General features: G+C 37.5%; 2 protein-coding genes across 2 annotated transcripts in view; one reads left to right on the top strand and one right to left on the bottom strand.

Annotated features, from left to right (window-relative positions):
- The window catches only part of LOC140135550 (ribosome quality control complex subunit TCF25-like), a 32,603-nt gene extending 25,365 nt beyond the window's left edge, over window positions 1–7,238 (bottom strand). Inside the window, exons 1-4 of the mRNA XM_072157087.1 lie at window positions 6,961–7,238; window positions 1,790–1,967; window positions 1,257–1,456; window positions 189–271 (exon numbers count right to left, since the gene is read on the bottom strand). Coding sequence (XP_072013188.1) covers window positions 189–271; window positions 1,257–1,456; window positions 1,790–1,909 — 403 coding nt within the window. The 5' untranslated portion in view covers window positions 1,910–1,967; window positions 6,961–7,238. The remainder of the gene's footprint in view (window positions 1–188; window positions 272–1,256; window positions 1,457–1,789; window positions 1,968–6,960) is intronic.
- A 210-nt stretch (window positions 7,239–7,448) lies between these two features.
- Window positions 7,449–21,283, top strand: LOC140135551 (uncharacterized). Its single transcript, XM_072157088.1, has 5 exons — window positions 7,449–7,648; window positions 14,280–14,319; window positions 15,908–16,078; window positions 16,797–16,909; window positions 18,884–21,283. Exons 1-5 carry the CDS (start codon window positions 7,470–7,472, stop codon window positions 19,482–19,484), a joined length of 1,104 nt encoding a protein of 367 aa, XP_072013189.1. The 5' UTR covers window positions 7,449–7,469; the 3' UTR covers window positions 19,485–21,283.
- Window positions 21,284–21,632: the final 349 nt, after the last annotated feature.

Here is a 21,632-nt window from a genome sequence, read left to right on the forward strand (position 1 = left end):
AAAGACAATCATAACAACAGACGTGGTAATCAGATTGGCCGATTATGTGTCAAAACATTGGTTGGCACAAACAAAGCTCTATGTATGATGCTCATTAACAGGGTGCTTGCGTCAACCTGAGCAATGGACTGCCGTTCTTCTCTGAATTCATCTATAAACTAAAATTCCTCTGATTATAATATCCTTACCAGTCTTGCCCATATGTGGCCAATCTGCTTTAGCTGTAGCTAACCATGTGGCTCTGTGATATTGACGGTTTCTGTTCCTTCTCCTGTAAATATATAAGAAAAATCATAATTGTTAAGTGTTTGATTTCAGATAAGAAACAAATTCGGTTGTTGTTGTGGGTAGGAGGTTGATCTGTCTCAGTAGAAACACGGGCGTTGCTTAAAACATTCATGTTTTCAATACTTGTAGATGCAGTCAGAATCTGGCAATCATTGTCTATAGTAGTAGGTTTGTCTGGGTTATGTGGCATTTTTGAGCACTAATGAGCACTTTTTTGTATTTTTCGCGGTGACGGGAAAATTAATTTTCTTTGTGGCTACATGTTTGAATGGACAAAAGTTTTATTGTGACGGAAGACGGATTAATGCTGATGGTGGCGGGACAATATTTGTCATTCCTAATGGACATTTTTTATGAACTTGACACAGCTATATCTGTGGTGCGCCTGTATTAAAGGCGGAAAATCCTACCAACCAACCAACCAACCATTGGCTTTTTATCAGGAAAATACCATCTATCAAAAAAATTAACCCTCTGGACACTACTCGGCCCTGATTTGGTAAAATGATCTAACTTGAAATTAAAATCGCTGTTTCGAGAAAAAGAGCTTTAAAGTTTGAACACTTGACGTTTTTCTTTTTGAATAAATTATTAAACAGATCTAATGTCTTAGACAATATAAAAATCTCATTATTTGGTGGCATTGTGGTGATTTTAGGATGTCACCAATGGAAAGAGCGCCCTAACATTACCCATGATATGGATTTATCTTAAAATGTCCAAATTTCAAGTTAGATCGTTTTACCAAATCAGGGCCGTACTGGTCATCTAACAGCATTTCTGATTGGTTGATTGAAAATTGAAATGCTCATTTCAATTGCCAATTATGACTAGGCTTTAAACTATTTATGGTCAAACTTGCATTTGCAGATGATCTTATTAATACCCTCCTTGATTGGTTCAAAATTAAACACAATATTCATTTTGGCCAATCGGCAGGTAGTTCTCATGGGGTTAAGGTACCTTACCTCTGTTCTGTTCTGATAACCTGAGCACCAAATATTTTCTTCATCTCATTTTCCGGATTCAGAAATCTATGTTCAACTGTGAGTAAAGCTTTAGTCTCTAAGCCAACATTATCTTGCTTGCTGCTTCCTTGAAGTCCACCATTTGGCAAAGGACCCAAGAGTTCATTGACCTCCTTGATGGTGGCATCAATGTCTTCTTCCTGGTAATATAAATGGCATTTTATAACATCCATTTAATTTCAACAAATTTCAAAACTAAAGATATTTCAAAATGAACAATTTTTCAAAATTAAAGATATATTAAATGGTATTTTTTTATCTACTTTGAAAGTTTCAAAATCACAGATATTCAAATGTAATCACCATGAATCCATAATTGTTCAAATTGTTCCTAAAATTTATTTAATAAGTGATTCAAGCATGTTTGAGGCTAATAAAAGTTTCCTGTCACATATTATTCAATTGATGAGGTGTACTCTTTTTTTTAAACAATTAAACATATATTTAAGTATTTGTTTTAAAGACAGCATTACCTGTTTTTCATCTTTGTTACCGCCAGATCCACCTTGTTTCTGTTTTTTCTTCTTTTCTTTTTTTTCTTTTTTGGCACCACCTTGGGGAGCCTCAGTCTTTTTCCTTTTCTTTTGTCCCATTTACTTTGATTTCAGTTTCTGGTTCTTCTTCACTCACATCGTTTCCATCTTCCTGAAGCTATAAGAATAAAGTGACATTTGGTAAAATAACATTTACATACATTGTATCTACCTGGGGTGACCCAATGATCTTGTACATTATAGACAGTCCAACGAAAGCACATGGTACAACCATATGAAATTCTAAATGTACATACAGTTTGTAAATGTGACGCATCGCATTGGTTCTTTTTACATCAAATATTCCACTAAATTGGAAGGAAAATTTTATGTATAACAATATGGAATATCATGGCGAAAAAACCAGTGATGTATCGTTCGAGTCTGGACTCGGACTCGAGTCCACTTTTTGTTGGACTCGGACTTGGCTCGGACGCGGACACAAAAAGACTCGGCTCGGCTCGGACTCGGACACAAAAGGACTCGGATTCAAAGCCGTCCGGTCCGAGTCCAGTCAGTTAAATCCATGTAAAATATGAAATGATTATCTAAAATGTCAAAATAAATCTCAAATTTGTTGACTTTACTTATTTGGCTATTTTCCAAATTAATTGGGGCTGTCAAATCTGTGATCTGTCATATATCCTACATATCCACCAAATTAGATTTATCTGTCACTTAGCAGAATCATATTATTATTATCATTAAAAAATGAAATAATTGATAATTAATTACATGCATTATTTAATTAAGTATTTGGACTATAAAAATATATCTAATAGTTCTTTCATGGAACTTTCCAATCCATTAAACATGTTAAACTCTTGAAAGAGAGGAACATGCACACTGGACCCTACATGTACATACATCTCAGCTCCCACTCAGTAAATTGGTACTACTCATCCATGGGGTTATAACTCACTGCACATTTGTGTGGGTCAATTTTGAAAAGATGTTTAGAATTAATGGTGTATTTCTATATTATTATGACGATGATGATAACAATGATGACGAAAGTGATGACCCAGGGGGGCCACTCATATAAAAAGTTGTAAGCATGCGTGTGAACAAAAACGCGGAATATGGGTGGTTTTTTCTACTGCAACACGGGCCCGCACGGGCCCGTGTTAAGGGTCTCAAAATCATTGATTATAGCAAATAAGGGTGTCATTTTTGACACCATGTGTCCGTGCTAAGGGTAGTTAAATCTAATCACATTCTTACCCCTACAATGGTCATAATTTGTTGAATAATTATAACTGAGTAGGCCTAAGCCTACCAAATCCAGTTAGGAAGTGTCCAATTAGAGTATAATAATAAAGGAAATAAGAAACCTTGAAAGTTGATGTCTTTTACTTTTTCTTCAAAATTGATCATGCATCCTTGCTAAGGGTTGGATTTAATCCACTTGTAACTTTGTCCTGTAAAGGGCATGGTTAACCAACCATTATCCTTGTTAAGGGTCATTTTGAAGACACAATGGTTGTCCTTGTTAAGGGTGCTTTTCTGAAGTGCATTCACACGCATGCTTACAACTTTTATATATGAGTGGCCCCCCTGGGAGTGATGATGATGATGATGGTGATGATGTTATTTTTCTGTAATGTATTTGAATACATTGCAATTTACATGTACGGTATGTTTGTCTACACACACACAAATATCCCAACATGACTGCTGTCTGATACAGTTGATACATCATTGTAGATTTTACCTTCAGGAGTTACATGTACCATTGGTTGGTTGACTTGGGTTGAGTCCTTGAAATGTCAACTGTGTGAGGTGGGGTGGGGTGGGCTTTGATAGGGTGGGTCATGTGGGTGTGTATAGGGAGAGTGTGGTGTGGTGTGGTGTAGTGAGTGACCTTTGACCAATGACCTTCTTTTTCTACAATTTTATCATAAAAATGATTCGGAATCTTTGAATTTTTCTTTTTTTCACAAATGTGTATTGTAAATTTTCAAATTAGAAACAAAATATATTAGCTCCATTTCTTGAAAATAATGATCCATTTTTAATGTTATACATGACCCCTTCCTTCAAAATGTTTATACCTAATTACCCCTTTTTCATTTTGTTATGCCCAATGACCCATTTTTATACTAATAGGCTCATACTAAGCAATGCCAGTAGGCAGATACATGTCGCATTAAAGTTGAATGACCTCTTCCCCCCCCTCCCACCTCCGGGCATGGACTCTGACCGAGTCCGCCTCGTACAATTCGCCAACGTGTTGTTTGAGCAACTTTTTTGGGCGCTTTACCCATCGTGAATCAGCGTCACATTGTTTACTTCCGAATTTCCATTGCTTATCATGGTGTCATGCTTCACTGATTCTGACATTTTGAGAAATCGTACACGTATACGTGTAGCTCCACATTCTATTCCATCGTCCGGTTATCAGTGGCCTAGATTGAGGATGACTTTTCGGTCGATGCGATCATGAATGTGATTGGGGGCGGTGCAAAGCAAGGGTGCAGGGTGCGAGCAGAAAAACCAGTGATGTATCGTTCGAGTCTGGACTCGGACTCGAGTCCACTTTTTGTTGGACTTGGACTTGGCTCGGACGCGGACACAAAAAGACTCGGCTCGGCTCGGACTCGGACACAAAAGGACTCGGATTCAAAGCCGAGTCCGGTCCGAGTCCAGTCCAGTTAAATCCATGTAAAATATGAAATGATTATCTAAAAATGTCAAAATAAATCTCAAATTTGTTGACTTTACTTATTTGGCTATTTTCCAAATTAATTGGGGCTGTCAAATCTGTGATCTGTCATATATCCTACATATCCACCAAATTAGATTTATCTGTCACTTAGCAGAATCATATTATTATTATCATTAAAAAATGAAATAATTGATAATTAATTACATGCATTATTTAATTAAGTATTTGGACTATAAAAATATATCTAAGAGTTCTTTCATGGAACTTTCCAATCCATTAAACATGTTAAACTCTTGAAAGAGAGGAACATGCACACTGGACCCTACATGTACATACATCTCAGCTCCCACTCAGTAAATTGGTACTACTCATCCATGGGGTTATAACTCACTGCACATTTGTGTGGGTCAATTTTGAAAAGATGTTTAGAATTAATGGTGTACTTCTATATTATTATGACGATGATGATAACAATGATGACGAAAGTGATGACCCAGGGGGGCCACTCATATAAAAAGTTGTAAGCATGCGTGTGAACAAAAACGCGGAATATGGGTGGTTTTTTCTACTGCAACACGGGCCCGCAGCCCATATGTTAAAATCTCAAAATCATTGATTATAGCAAATAAGGGTGTCATTTTTGACACCATGTGTCCGTGCTAAGGGTAGTTAAATCTAATCACATTCTTACCCCTACAATGGTCATAATTTGTTGAATAATTATAACTGAGTAGGCCTAAGCCTACCAAATCCAGTTAGGAAGTGTCCAATTAGAGTATAATAATAAAGGAAATAAGAAACCTTGAAAGTTGATGTCTTTTACTTTTTTCTTCAAAATTGATCATGCATCCTTGCTAAGGGTTGGATTTAATCCACTTGTAACTTTGTCCTGTAAAGGGTATGGTTAACCAACCATTATCCTTGTTAAGGGTCATTTTGAAGACACAATGGTTGTCCTTGTTAAGGGTGCTTTTCTGAAGTGCATTCACACGCATGCTTACAACTTTTATATATGAGTGGCCCCCCTGGGAGTGATGATGATGATGATGGTGATGATGTTATTTTTCTGTAATGTATTTGAATACATTGCAATTTACATGTACGGTATGTTTGTCTACACACACACAAATATCCCAACATGACTGCTGTCTGATACAGTTGATACATCATTGTAGATTTTACCTTCAGGAGTTACATGTACCATAATAACCATTGGTTGGTTGACTTGGGTTGAGTCCTTGAAATGTCAACTGTGTGAGGTGGGGTGGGGTGGGCTTTGATAGGGTGGGTCATGTGGGTGTGTATAGGGAGAGTGTGGTGTGGTGTGGTGTAGTGAGTGACCTTTGACCAATGACCTTCTTTTTCTACAATTTTATCATAAAAATGATTCGGAATCTTTGAATTTTTCTTTTTTTCACAAATGTGTATTGTAAATTTTCAAATTAGAAACAAAATATATTAGCTCCATTTCTTGAAAATAATGATCCATTTTTTAATGTTATACATGACCCCCTTCCTTCAAAATGTTTATACCTAATTACCCCTTTTTCATTTTGTTATGCCCAATGACCCATTTTTATACTAATAGGCTCATACTAAGCAATGCCAGTAGGCAGATACATGTCGCATTAAAGTTGAATGACCTCTTCCCCCTCCCTCCCACCTCCGGGCATGGACTCTGACCGAGTCCGTACTCGTACAATTCGCCAACGTGTTGTTTGAGCAACTTTTTTGGGCGCTTTACCCATCGTGAATCAGCGTCACATTGTTTACTTCCGAATTTCCATTGCTTATCATGGTGTCATGCTTCACTGATTCTGACATTTTGAGAAATCGTACACGTATACGTGTAGCTCCACATTCTATTCCATCGTCCGGTTATCAGTGGCCTGGATTGAGGATGACTTTTCGGTCGATGCGATCATGAATGTGATTGGGGGCGGTGCAAAGCAAGGGTGCAGGGTGCGAGCAGAAACACAAATTCGGAGACATACCCCAATGCTAGACTGCGGAACTCAGTCTTCAATGATAGTCAGTAATTTATCTTTTGGTCGTTACATGACTATCATTTGAAGACTGAGTTCTTATGATACATCTTCCGAGACCGAGGAGCAGTTTCAGACAATAGCTCGGGATTATTGGGGCAGAGGTTATCTTTTGAATTCTTTCATGACCACTGAAGCATAATCACGCCTGTCAAGGACACTCGGCATGAATTGAAAGACCATGTCACTCACCACAAAAGAATGTCAAAGGTCATACGACACCAATTTGGTGTCTTTCCGCGCCTCGAAATATGATGCTTAAGTTAAGGTCTATGACTGCCCCAATGGCAATGCCAATCCCCTATTTAAATCAAGCGTAACATCGATCGCAAGTCAACTTTGTGAAATGGGCCTGCTTTAATTGTAATTTAATAGTACTATAGAATAGAACTTCTTACCAAGTCAAACAAATTGCCAGCATCTGTTTTCGTTTCAACCGGTGGTGGTATTGGTAAGCTTACAGCATTTTCAGCTTCATCATCACTTGATTCCTCCTCCGGTGGCAAATCTGGGAACAGATCGTCAGTTCCGTGAAGTTTTCTAAAGGCCCTGGAAGACATGTCTTCTACCTAAAAACTGATACGCTTGCTATAATATGAAGAATTCAAAGCATTTTTCAATAAGTCACAGGGCCGAGAAGGATGACACGGATATCGATGAATAAGCTGTCTGCTATTTCCGGTTGAAAGTGAGGGATGATGGGATATGGTGTTTATTTTTACACTAAGTTACACATTAAAATAATAAACAATACTCAAAATACAATCACGCACATGAGCATTATGTACACCTTTTAAAAGAAAAGATTGAAACACTGCATAAAATCTTTGAAACTATAATCTGGTGATCTATACTTTGCTCATCGAGTTCAGTCATACTAAACAAATTCTACAAACACTAAACTGTCATGGCGGCCTCCATGCAAAAAATTTGCCGACCTCTCCGTTGGATCGTTTGTACAAGAAAATGCACTTTTAATCCTGTGTCTGACGCTTGGAGAGAAACATGTGGTTTTCATACAAGTAATGCTACTTGTGGTAAAAATTACACGAGATCCGTTCGTCGTTTAGAGTCATTTCTAGCAAAGTAAGTTTAAGCTTACTCAAGACTTGTCACCATCATGCATGCCATGGCAATTGCCAGTGTGGTTTCCACGAAAATGGGGGTCATATAATCATATTAATAAAGTGTGGGAACGCTAAAAATTGGGAGTCATTGCTATTGACAGTGAAAAGTTAACTTTCTAGGCTAAAATGTTCAACACTTTTGTGAAAATTTGCAATTTTGAAGCTAGTAAAATGGTTACAAAATGTTAAATTTGTTCAAAAGTGCATGTGAAGTGTGAAAAAAAGGGGGTCTATTGACAGGCATGTGATGTGTGCCAATATGCCAGTACCTCCCCGCCCCCCAAAGCAGGAATGCAGGAGTTTGTTACACTATTCATTCAATTGCATGCTAGTTTCTAGGTATGCTAGGTGAATTCAAATTTGCCATCAAACTGCATCATCTTATCAAATTAAAGCCCTTGAGTAAACAAAGCCAAAACTGAAAACCATTTTTTCATAGCACTTTCCGTAGCAAAGTTACATCTTGTCAAAGATTGACTTTCATCAAACAATGTCAAAAAGATTCAGCTAGCAAAATTCCCCAAAACGGCATTTCGGCGGTGTTTCTAGATCTTAGTCTCATTATGATAGCAGCTTTTTTTAATGGAACTGCTATCAAAATCCCTCTAAAATTCCATGTGCTAGTGTCTTATCACCATAAAAAATCATATATTTGGGTCAAGGGAAGTATAGAAAACATATTTATGTAGGTTTCTTTCTTCGGCCAGTTGTTTTAAATTTCTATGTAAAAATGCATTGACATTGTCGGCGAATTTGGCTGACTAGCAAATGTGTTTGCCTGGCATACCTATAGTTTCTTAAACTGCTGCAAACATTGGCATAACCATGTAAGTTATTGAGGATGCTACATGTAGTTCAAAATGGGGTAGGCCTATAACAGGGGCTATTTTAACGTGCCTCACTGTCACGTTCGTGCAATGAGATAAAAGTGTTGATGAAGTAAAGTGCGTTTCAAAAATAAAAAAATTGACATTTTTACCTGAATGTGACCGTAAGAAAGGCTCTACCATTGTCTACTATTAAAGCATATCTACACGGATTGTTAATTGTCACTGTACGAATATCTTATCTCGACACGTACGTGACAGTGAGGCACGTTAAAATAGCCCCTGGCCTATAAGTCACAATATCATGGCAGAATGATGGAGCAGACTTGAAAAGCATTGAAACTGCATGGGCAAAGCCACCTCCTTGCATTGAAACTACATCATGTAAATGGACAGCTCAATGTAACTATTTTAAATTACCGGTATTTTATAAAATTTGGTAGAAGGCAGGCAATACCAAATACTCAGAGGCCACTAAATTAAGTGATGCCTAACACAAAGAGGACCAAACAAATATAATATTGAATGGCTTTGAGTGTGATACAAGAATATTTTTCTATCGAGTGCATATATTCTTGTATCACACGAAAATAAGCCATTCAATATTATTATTATTATTTATATCAGGCTTTTGCTATGCGGTAATTTCGGTAAAATGAAAATTTAAGCATACCTAGCCACCGGGTTTAACCAATGTGTATTGCAATGTACATGTAAGTTTAGGCGCGTGAAAGTCGATTCGAGTTTATCGTCCCGCCCAGCGTCACTTTTGGACACCAAAACACCTGCATCAAATTTTCAAAAATGCCAAAATAATTCATTATTTTCAAAGTATCAGTGTTTTCACCAGTTTTAGCAATTGGAAACATATATTTTTGTTTTAGACAGGTCAAAATTTGAGAATTTGTGCTTTATTAAAAGGTTGGAGGCATTTCGTGTTAAAAGTGGTTAAACAAGCTTTTTAAGATAATTCGAGGGTGCTGAATCCGAAAATGCTGTTTAACCAGTTCAGTTTTGGAGTCTTAGCCCTCAAAATTCAAAAAACAAAATGGCCACCATTTTCAACATATTTTTGATAATAACTTGAATTTTAAACAACTTAGGAGGTTAAAAATGGTGGAAATATCCATGTTTATGATACAGAGGAACCCAAATTGATTGTTACTGAAGTTTTAACTGGTATGGTTTTGCTGCCATGTTGAATTCCAAAATGGCCGCCATTTTCATCAAGTTTCTGCATTTTCTGCTATAACTTGGATAGTAGGCAACATAGAAGTTTATAAATGACGGAAGTACCCATGTTTTTAATACTAAGGATTCCACATTATCTGTTACCTACTATCTGTTGTAACTAGTTAGGGTTGCCACCATCTAGAATTCCAAGATGGCCGCCATTCATTGGTAATTTCTGGGGTGTGTTTCAGAAAAACAAAAACAGTTATATTGAATTAGTGCATTTTAAAAGTTTAAAAATTTCAAAATGGCCGCTTTTTAGCTACTAGGCCTATACTTTACACCGTACAACTCATAAAACTGGTAACATTGGCACTTGATTTTACTTACGGCTAATTGTTCCCGTTAGGATCTTGCAACTATTTGATTCTTTCTATTTGACCTTTCATTTCGTAGTACAGTGATTCCGAACTCTGATTAATGGCTTTAGCCTATTCTGTTTTTGCACTCTTGTTGGCTGTTAAATGTGCTTAGCCTTTTTGCAACTGCAATTGTCATTTATACATGCATGAAACTATCTCGCGACATGCTTTGGGAATTGGAGGTAGTGTCATCAGTTGTGGAGCCAGGTTCTATCTATGTAGGTCCATCCCATGTCAGTTACTTTGTGGAGAATTGGAGAAATGGTGGCTGCTTGTTTCCAAATACAAGCCTGGTAATGTGCATACTTTGTGTGAAGCCTTACTGCATCAGATGTTGGTGGTAGATTCTCCTGTGGACAACCCTTGAAAATAGTATCACCCGTGCCTTATCGCATCTGTCCACATATTGCACATCATCTGGCAATATATGGACATGGTGAGCATTCTCTTGCTTTCATCAGAGCACACCGTGATAGTGTCTGAGATCTCCACTTGTATGCCTTCAGTAGGATGCTAACTTTCTTTTTTAGGTATGATCCTACCACTATGCCAAATGGGGTACCACTTATATGGCAGAAATGAGCTACCTTCCACCATGTCCACCAAAAGTCCTCCTTGAATTCCAGGCAGGAAATTTCGTTGTAACGGAGTCCGGGCGGAAATTCAACCAAGTATCCCCTGATTATAGCCAAGAATGGTTGAATGGTACTGGGAAGAGGAGCGGTGGGATTGTAGGTATCACAAGAAGTATCACTGCATTAGGCAGATGGGTACTCTCTTGTATAACATGAGAACTTGCATATCAAGTAAATTAGACAAGTGCTGATGATGGAACACTCCCAATTGGAAAGGAAGTATGTGTACAACGAGATTACACCATCCAGAAAAGAGCGTGACAACCTCGATGAGGAGAAGTCGTCTCAGCTTTCGGATGATTCAATGTTTTCAGCAAAGGGGTACCATCTCCTGTACTGAAGAATATTGCAACCAAAGATTTGGCCAATGCTAGTGGCATAGATTTCTTTTTGACATGGGGGGGGGGGGTCGAAAAATTTCTTGAAGTATAGTGAAGCACCTTTTGGCAACAGAATAAGATGATGGTACAAATGTGTGCAAAAATTAGGAGGTGGATTAGGAGGTGGACCACCCCTCTGGCAAAATATTGGGGGAATTTATCCCCCCTATCCCCCCATGGATGATTTAGGGTCATCCCAGGTCAATCGATGAGGAAGTTGCTTGATGACCTGATCCCAACCATGTGACAGATTCACTCTAAAGCCCCCGCTCCTGTTGATTGACGGTTGTTCGGGTACCCACACTTCTTTGACTCCCTGCTCGAACCAACATAGTTCACGGTCCAAAATGAAAACTTTGTCAATGTCAAAGCTGTGACCGCTGCCCTCAAGATGTTTGTAGACTGCTGAATCGTTGCCACTTGAACTAGCGCGTCTAAGTTGGGATATGCGATTCTGCAGGGATTGGTCGGTTTTACCATACCAATGTAAAGTGCTTGGCACTCCTGATCTTCAGCGCACTTGACACCATAAACAACACTAATACGGCCCTTAAGGCAGATAGAAACATTCTACAGCGATTTGTGACAGCCTCTAAGGCAGGAGGTACAACTTGGATAAGATTCTGCAGCATGAACTTATGCCTGTTCAAATTTCACTTGCTGCCATGAATGGGAGTCTGCATATAAGCAGTGGCGGCTGAGTTTCAGAGGATTGAGGTAACCTTTGACAGATACTAGCATGATTCCATCAAGACTGGAACCAGAACAAAACGAACCCGGGGTGTCGACCAATATGCCGAGTAATAGAAAACCACAACGTTCCTCTACCGAATAACTGGACTAACTTTCTCTCACTTGGAGAGAATAAAGCAAATCTTGCCGCTCCTATCTCAACAGCTTATGACAAATGCTGTATCAATTGCACCCACAACACTTGTAGTTTGCACATATCACAGAAGTTAGATCTTCAGATTCAGGGATGGACACAACGGACCTAGAAGCCATGAGGAGGCGGATACTCTCTTTGTACTTCATTGTATTAACACAAATGCTGAAGCTGTAGTGGTTTTAGTACGTGACACTGCCATACTTGTCTTGCTGGCTGCTTATTTTGACAAGATGCTATGCACTCAGCTGTGGATGAAGGCAGAATTTGTAAGAAGCCCAAATACATCCCAATCCACAAAATCCATCAGGAACTTGCCTTGCCAAGTGGTAGCTTTGCTTCTATTTCATAACTGGTTGTGACAGTGTGTCACAGCCTGCTGGCTACGGCAAAAAGACAGAGGTGTTTCAAGCAATTGTTGACAGCTCTTAGCACAATTCATTTGCAAGGTGCATGCCAGATGATGTGCACAGATGCGATAAGGCATGTGTGATACTATTCTCAAAGGGTTGTCCACAGGAGAATCTACCACCAACACTATGCAACTGCACCAATGGATGTATAAACAATTGCAGCTGCATGAAAGCTAAGCTATAAACATGCACAGATGGTTGTGCATACGTGTGCATTTAACAGCCAACAAGAGTGCAGAAACAGAAGAGACTTGAAACTTTCTGCACTCTTGCCTAAAAGGCATCAATTAAAGTTAGGAATCACTGAACTACAAAGTGAAAGGCCAAATAGAAAGAATCAAATAGTTCCAATATCCTAACGGGAACAATTAGCCGTAAGTAACATTAAGTGTGTAAAGTATAATAGGTAATTTGGTAATCTTTAACCTTTTTAAATGCACTTGGAAAACTAATTTAATATTAAATTAAAATTTAAAGTGCACTTAGCCACAGCACGTAATGTACCCTTTATATGAAAAAGATGATAAATACACCCAGAAATTGCCAAATGAATGGCAGCCATCTTGGAATTCTAAGTGGTGGCAACCCAAACTAGTTACAGCAGGTAGTAGGTAGCAGATAATTTGTAATCCATGGTATCAAAAACATGGGTACTGCCATCATTTTTAAACTTCTATGTTGCCTACTATCGAAGTTATAACATGAAATGCAGAAGCTTGATGCAAATGGCGGCCATCTTGGAATTCTAGATGGTGGCAACCGTGACTAGTTACAACAGATAGTAGGTAACAGATAATTTGGAATCCTTGGTATTAAAAACATGGGTACTGCCATCATTTTTAAACTTCTATGCTGCCTACTATCCAAGTTATAGCAGGAAATGCATAAACTTGATGAAAATGGCGGCCATTTTGGAATTCAACATGGGGGCAAAACCATATCACTTGAAACTTCAGTAACAATCAATTTGGGTTCCTCTGCATCATAAACATGAATATTGCCACCATTTTTAACCTCCTATGCTGTTTAAAATTCAAGTTATTATCAAAAATATGTTGAAAATGGTGGCCATTTTGTTTTTTGAATTTTGAGGGCTAAGACTCCAAAACTGAACTGGTTAAACAGCATTTTCAAATTCAGCACCCTCGAATTATCTTAAAAAGGTTGTTTAACCACTTTTAACACGAAATGCCTCCAGTAAGCACAAATTCTCAAATTTTGACTTGTCTATTTGTAAAACATATCAATTTATAACTTGGAACCAAAACCAGGCTCTTTTCTAACTTTTCTAGTCCATACCCATATAAAACATGTTTATAAATAACATGTATGAGTGTGGCTTTAAATCAATACGCACTTTAGGTCAATAATGAAATCTGATGAAATAATGAAAATGAAAAAGTCACCTCACCAACCTGGGGAAAAAAAGGGACGATAAACTCGGAATTGACTTTCATGGGCCTTACCTTGACCTTCTTGTTTTCTGCTCTTTACTTTCCAAAGACAAATTCGGAATAATTATATACCGTATAGGTTTAATTGTATGTGGATTATATTTCCTAAGGTTATCATCATCCAGAATTGCCGCAAATTAAGTTTGTGATTTTACTTGTTTATACAGTACGAATACTGTGAGCCGTTACGGTGTCTGTATTGTTGTGCTGTTGTATCATGACGCGTGTTGGTGCTATCACCATGGTAATGTGCGACGTGTACGGGATACACGTACAATATTAAAAAATATATTGTATTCCATCCGGGTATTTTGAAAATATTGTACACTATACAGTTTTATTGTATCGCTCAAAAGCCTGATATAAATAATAGTAGTTCTTATTTTATTTTTCAATACAGGAGGAAGGTACCATTGAGACAACCTGATCAGCTTGCAGTGGTAAGGAATAAGATTAACTAAAAATATTTTATTTTTTTACAATCAATGAAAAATTACCAATTAAACCATTATTCTATCTTGATCCTAGAAGCACAAATTGGGGGGGGGGGGTTCTTGAACTTTATTTACACTTTAAAATCCATCCTACACATTTGTCTGATTAATTAATAGCTAGACACAGGCTCACTGCACACCTGTCGTGGCAGAGTTTGCTCCACGCATTGGCAAAATGGTGGGGCAAAATTAAAGGCTTTTACGTAAAAGTTTGTTCACCAGCATAGAATTGCCGTAACTCCTGGGGCTTTATTTGTTACTCCATACCATTATATCAATCAGCAGAGCTGCCCCTCCCTCTACATGTATATCAGCACACAATGAACTTTTTTGAGAAGAGTACTATAAATGTTATTTGAATTACCATCATGATTTTCAAATTTAAATGAGTCCAGCAGCAAACACAACCATTTCTAATCTTTTTGGAATATTGGGCTATTCCAGTTGAATCCAGTATGAAAGACATGAACTTAATCTTCCACACAGGGAGTGTGAATTTCAAATGGGATTACCTGAATGGTGACTCCGTTTGAAACACTCCCGGTTTGGGAGTTTAAGAAGTACTACACCCCTCGATAAATTTGTGCCTATTTTTGCTTTTTTTTTTTCAAAAACTAATAACAATGTAGTAACAAAAGTTATGTATATTATAGGGGCAAGGAATCCAATAACTACACTGGAATTTCAGTGACCCAAGACAAGCGGTTCGTTATTTATGATAAGAAAAGAGGTACCGCTAGAATGTACCTCATTTCCTATCATTTATACTGAACCGCTTGTCTTGAGTCACTGAAAATTCAGTGTAGTAATTGGATTCCTTGCCCCAATAATATACATAACTTTTGTTACCAGTGTGTTATTATTTTTTGAGAAAAATGCAAAAATAATCACAAATTTACCACAAGGGTGTAGTACCCCCTTAAGGGCATGTCTTTCATAGGGGGTGTTTGGATTTCAACAGGAATAGTCCATTATTAGTGTAAATTTACTGCATTGGAGCACCCAGCAAACTCAAATGTTTTAAAAATGTTTTAAACATTATGTCAAAAACTTTATTTTATGTTTGCTGGGTAATGATGTTCTGACTCGTTCCAAATGTATAGGATTGTTTTTTTATAATAATAATAATAATAATAGTACTTAATATAGCGCTTTTCCAACCTGATCAAAGCACTTTACAAAGATACAAAATATAAACAAAAACATATAATACCTGAAAAAGGCTTAAAAACAGCAACAATCAGTGCAAGTGAGTTTTTAGGTTACTCTTGAAACTATCTACAGTGGGGGAAACTCTGATGTTTAAAGGGATATTGTTCCAAAGTTTGGGTCCCTGTACACTGAAAGACCTATCACCAATTAATCTGTTGCTCCTGGGGACAACTAAACGAGTTGCATCTAACGCCAAGCATAAACCCTCTCTGGTTGGGATATAGATCGTCAAAAAATCAGACAGGTAGATTGGTGACGATCATTCAGTGACTTGTAGATGTACAAGAGGATTTTGAACATTTTCTGTCTCTCTTTGATATAGCTCAAACCACCTGCTGCCCTGAATCCTGGACTCAAAGGCAGGAGTATCCCTCCACATGCCTCTATACGCTTGAAGACCTACAACACTATTGTATTTGAAAATCTCAAAGACGTCTTCACTACCAATGTCATCAGTGAGGAATTACAAGAAATGCAAGTAGAACTTGTAGCTGTAAGTATATACATTTGGATTTTGACAGTAAAACCAGGGGCGTAGCAAGAGCATCAGGGGCCCATGGACAAGGAGCAGTACGCGGCCTTTTAACCAGGGCGGGATTTACCTTATGGGGGCCATGGGCCAGGCCAAAATTTTGGATGTCCCGAACTCACATGCTGAGTAAGGCATGTGTACTTAAGTCAGTGGCCAAGTATTTGTTTATACGTATAATATACGCCCCTAGAGGGGGACTAGCATATTTTGTTCCGATGTTAGTAGGACATTTGCGTGCAAAGCATGCAGTAAAACTCAATTTTTGACTATTTTAGCCCCAGATCAACATGAATTTCGCTTACTTGAATGCGCACGATGCACCGAAAATTGTACAATTTTGCCATATTTTGGCCAAAAAACATGCTGTTATTGGGGTTTAAAGAAAGATGCATATAGGGCAATTTTGGGGGCCCTGGACCCGGGCCCATCTGGCCCAATGGTAAATCCGGCCCTGCTGTCCATTATCAGCCCTTGTTTAACTTTCCCTTTTGTGCTCGGGGACCATGTCTCCCTGCTTGCTACGCCCCTGAGTAAAACAAAACTAGTCATTTGACAAGTGGATGGACATTATGTGCTATTCCCAATTAAATCACAAAATCAGACTGTGAATTTCTGGAAGTTAATATTGAGAATCAGATTGTGAAAATAAAAAAATTGATATATTGTTCTTGTTGTTTAGGTGCGGTATACAGGTGATATGAGCACATGTAAGGTATTCTGGAGGCCAGGAGGGACATATGAAGAAAATCTAAAGATACAGATGACACTCAATAAATATGCACCCAAAATCAGGTAAGAGTCATATTTTTGGTATTTCCACCATTTGAAGGCAGGGTGGTGTAACTTATAACAGCGCAGCTCCTTTCAGCACATTGTTTATACTGTAAGGGGTGGTGCAATAATTATGTGTACCCAGGGTGGTGAATTATAGGGGGCAAGCATTTTTGGCAGGTCGGAAGGGGGTCAAGCGATTTTTGGCAGGTCGAAAGGGGGGGCAAGCGATTTTTGGCACAGATATTTTGGGCAATGTTTCTATATTACGCCCTAAAAAGGTGTAGGAAAACGTTAGGAACACTTTCAAATATGCAAAATTTCCTGCTCGCTGCGCTCGCATTATATGATTAGACAATTTAAGGTTTTAAATTTGGGTTCCCCAAAATCTTGCATGTGCAAGGGGGTAAAGGTTTTTGGCACGTCAAAGGGGGGGCAAAGATTTTTGCACGGCCAAAGGGGGCAAGCGTTTTTGGCAGACCATTTTGAGAATTCACCACCCCGGGGTACACATAATTATTGCACCACCCCTAACCACTCGGGTATAAGCCCCCCTACCCCCAAATGGACAATTTCACTCCAAAAAATGGGGGTGGGCTTATAACCAAGGAGAGGCTAATACTTAGAGCAAACAAATAATCTTCGCAATTTGTTTAACATTCATGCCTGATGTACCAGTAATTTGTATCAACTATGTCAATGTTTTAAATATTGAATGTCAATTTTAACTGATATCTGTTTTTAAGTATTCTTAAATGTGAGAGCAAACCATTGATCTGATTAAAAAACTAGGACTACATGTATATCAAAAGTACTACTGGGCTTATTTATACCAGAGTCATCCTTGTTTCCAGAATGTTTTGAAAAATAGGATGTGGGCTCATAACCAAAGGTGGGCTTATACCCGTGTGATTATGGTAATTATCCCATAACAGCTCCCCATTGCATCTGGATAGGGTAAGGCAGGAAAGTCTTTCCCAACTTTCCAGGGTAAGGCAAGTGAGGTAATTAAGCACCTTCAGGGTCAGAATTTAGTTTCACAGTGCGAGAATAAATCTTGATTCTTGCAGAATAAATTTGCGGTATCATTTGATTCTTGCAAATCAACTTTTGTGTAAACTACAAAAGTTTATGAGAATCTTTGCGAGAATCGATTCACGGATTCTCATCAAAATTCTGACCCTGCACCTTACCCAAGTGCACAGTATATTGGCGCTAGAGGGATTCTAACTATGACTTGTAAATACCCTGCAATTACAGGTCAAAGCCTTAACCGCTATACCCTTGTTTGATGTATTTCAGTGACAGTGGTAGTGGAATATATACCACAAATATTTATTTTTTAAATTGCACTGTCAAAAATTCTGAATGTCATGGACATTTCCTCCACCACTGGTGATACAGTGATCATAGATTTGGGTATTTTCATGATTTATCCACCATTTGTAAGTGACTTCAGACAATGTGACTTATTGTTGTGGTCATCAATGGATCTTGTAAAGTCCCTCTAAATGGTTTCAAATTGTTTCAACAAAATAAAGTGACTTTCCAAACTACAATGGATTAGAGTCCTTTCCATTCATCTCAAAGGTTATGTATTTATGGACATTCCTTGGCTCATAACTCCCTCACCTAATGTTTGTATCAGTTTGTCTACCTGTGTGTCACTTTATCTGCCGTAGAAGTTAAAAGTGTTAAAACAATTTTTGAATATATATCGCCCTGCACTACAATCATAGATTGAATACAATACCGCTCTTTTCAAAGATACTCATCTTACAGGTGCGAGTGATCAGCATATGTTTCAATGTAAAGGTACCGCATGAAATTACTAGTGCAGTGCGATATATTCATAAATTGTTTTAACCTATTGCTATGGTAGTTATTCCTGTTACATCATCACTTCTATGGCGAATTGTCTGTATTTGCTTTTTAGTAGCCATGAAGACAAACTGTCTCTTACATGCTCGTTTGAAATCTAAATTTTGTATACAGGCACCACCTGATTTCAAATCGTATCCTCAGCAAGATACCACAGTTGTGTTTCCTCACAGACAGAGGAGCTGCCAATGCATCAGAGGTTATGCAACTTCTATCCATTGCAGATCTTGGTCCAGAAGAAGACAAGACAGAGGACAAGACAGAAGAAAGTCTGTCTTCACCATCTAATGATGAAGAACAAGATGAAGTGTTAGTTGAGGAAATCAAATCAGATGAGTTTGATGATATCAGTATCGATTCTGGTTTTCAGGAGAATTTATTTGGTATTGATCATAGTGCAATACAAAAAGCAGTACAAGCTCAAAAACAGAAACAAATGGAAGCTGAAAATGCTGGACTTGATGATCTGAAAAAAGACACCAATGTTGATGATCTAGCAAAGAACTTTCAACAGTTTTATAAAGATATTAAAAAACAGAAGAGCAAGAAGTCAAAGAGTACTATACGGAGGGACGGAAGAATGTACAGAGGTGAATTGGACGAAATGGAGGCTGTTGAACAAATGAGACATGATGATTGGGAAGAGGACGCATGGGATGATGAGGAACCAGAATATTTCGGAAGTAATATTGATGACCAGGAAGATAAACACTAGCAGGCACTATGAGGTCAAATAAGCTTATTACTAAATGTTAGCTATTTCAGTTGAAATCCATACACCCCTATCATGCCTATGGAAAGTATGACCTTAAAGGCCCATTCAGTGAATTGCTCATCCGGACGATCATCAAAATTTAGATTTTGGTTCCTTTGTCACTGTCATAGATGTGCTAACTTAGCCTACTAGTGGTCCAGCCAAAAGCTGCATATTTTAAAAGACAAAAGAAGACATTTACATATGAAGCTGTAATTTATATACTGACAGTATATAAATTAGCTACAATAATAAAGTCCAAGAGAAATAGTTGGTGTCAAACCAAATTATTATGTGATTTGACACCAACTCTTGGACTTTATTATTGATCATTTTTCAAACCTACGCAGCCACTATTTGTTTCTAAATTAGCTACATGTATTTGAATGGGGCTTCAACTTCGTCGATACATCTGTTTTGTTTTTTGCCAAATATTTCATTTAAAAATTACCAAATGACAATTTGAATGATTTATCCTTCAATTTTAAGCAATTTTAAACAATTTTAATTTTTTTACACTTGAGCTGGGATAACTGAATGGGTCTTTAATCTTACACACACACAGGGAGTATGAATTTCAAATGGAGTTACCTGACTGCGGGACCTGACTCCATTTTAAATCTACACCCCTGTATGTAAGGTCATGTATTCTATAGGGGTGTACCATGTATGTATTTCAACTGGAATAGCCCTATTGCAAAGTTCATTAAGCTCACTTTATTGAAAAATAATCATAGTTGAAAATTTGAACGCAAGTTGTGGAGTACAAGTTTCATGTCATTTCATGAATGTGTGAAAAACTGTACCTTAATAGATGAGCATGTTTCTTAGCAAACAGCAAACACAATTAGGTTTACAGGAAACATTTAAATGTTGGGTTATCTAAAGGGTATAAAATGTTGAGGCAAAACATTCTAACAATGTTATTAAATGTTGACAAAATATTTTGCAAAACTGTTTGCCAAAAATATTTTACAATAACCTTTTAGCAACATTTTGAAAATGTTTTTCTGGTGGTTTTTGTTTTTCCTATAAAACGTTTAAATAACTGTTTTCATGACCGTAATTTAACCCAACATTTAAATGTTAAGAAAGCGTTTTGACCGAAACCAAAACATGTTTTACATATTTGTAATGTTTTAAAAACATTTTTGTATTTGCTGGGTTGGAATCCTAGCAAGGGGCATTTGTCCATTGCACTGTTCCGCCATGATGCAAGGAGAGTCTCGAACTGGAATGACATGAAATGAAGAATAGCATAACTTTGCGCAATGTTATATGACTGGTTAATTCCCATTCATGCATGCTGCCAGATCGAGTCTCTCCTCGCACATGGCGGAAAATGGCAATGGGTGAATTAAAGTTCAGAGAGTGCTATAAAAGTAAAGGTTTCCACATGTCAGTATTTTTGGTTCTGTTTTCAGCTACAGGATGTATCATAATGATTGGTACCCATCAATTTTAATATTGATTGAAAAGCCTGTCTGTTCCAAATGTAACATTGGATCGCTTGAAATATATTGAATGTATAGATTATGACTTGTTATAACATTATCAATGAAAACTGATGGGTACCAATCATTTTGATACAGCTTGTAACTGCATCAACTTATTACATAACATGGGTTTATATTTTTACAGAAAGGCTTATTTTACTATGTGATGTTAATTAGGAATTAATTAGGTTTTGCTTGAATTAATTATACTATGTTAGAATTGCATTTTTCTCAATTCAAAAAATTTTAGTTGGTGCATATTTACTAGAATGCAAGTTAAAAGGGCATTAACGTCATTTCGTGATCCACAGCATCATCTGCCCACTTTTCTCAAAAAAAGTTGAGATTTTTATATCACTGGAAACCTGTGGCTACATAATGTTTATGTACAAAACAAATACTTACAGATTAATTTGTTTTGCAAAAATATCATGAAATTTGAATTATGTTCTATCAGTAGAGCATGGACAAGGCCACATAAAATAAAAAGATATTTCGATTATGGTCAAGATAATCTGGATGAAATTTTTTGATCCTTTAAATACTTTAAAGGAAGTCTCCAGCAATCATAACATTATGCTTTATATGTAAGATAAATAATTATCAAGCATAA

This window comes from Amphiura filiformis, chromosome 16 (assembly GCF_039555335.1).
Source record: "Amphiura filiformis chromosome 16, Afil_fr2py, whole genome shotgun sequence".
NCBI classification, from domain to species: domain Eukaryota; kingdom Metazoa; phylum Echinodermata; class Ophiuroidea; order Amphilepidida; family Amphiuridae; genus Amphiura; species Amphiura filiformis.

Coding starts and splice junctions, on each gene's coding strand:
- LOC140135551 (XM_072157088.1), top strand. CDS start 7,470: ATGGCGGCCTCCATGCAAAAAATTTGCCGACCTCTCCGTTGGATCGTT. Junction 16,079..16,796: donor TGCAAGTAGAACTTGTAGCT/GTAAGTATATAC, acceptor CTTGTTGTTTAG/GTGCGGTATACAGGTGATAT. Junction 16,910..18,883: donor AAATATGCACCCAAAATCAG/GTAAGAGTCATA, acceptor TTTTGTATACAG/GCACCACCTGATTTCAAATC.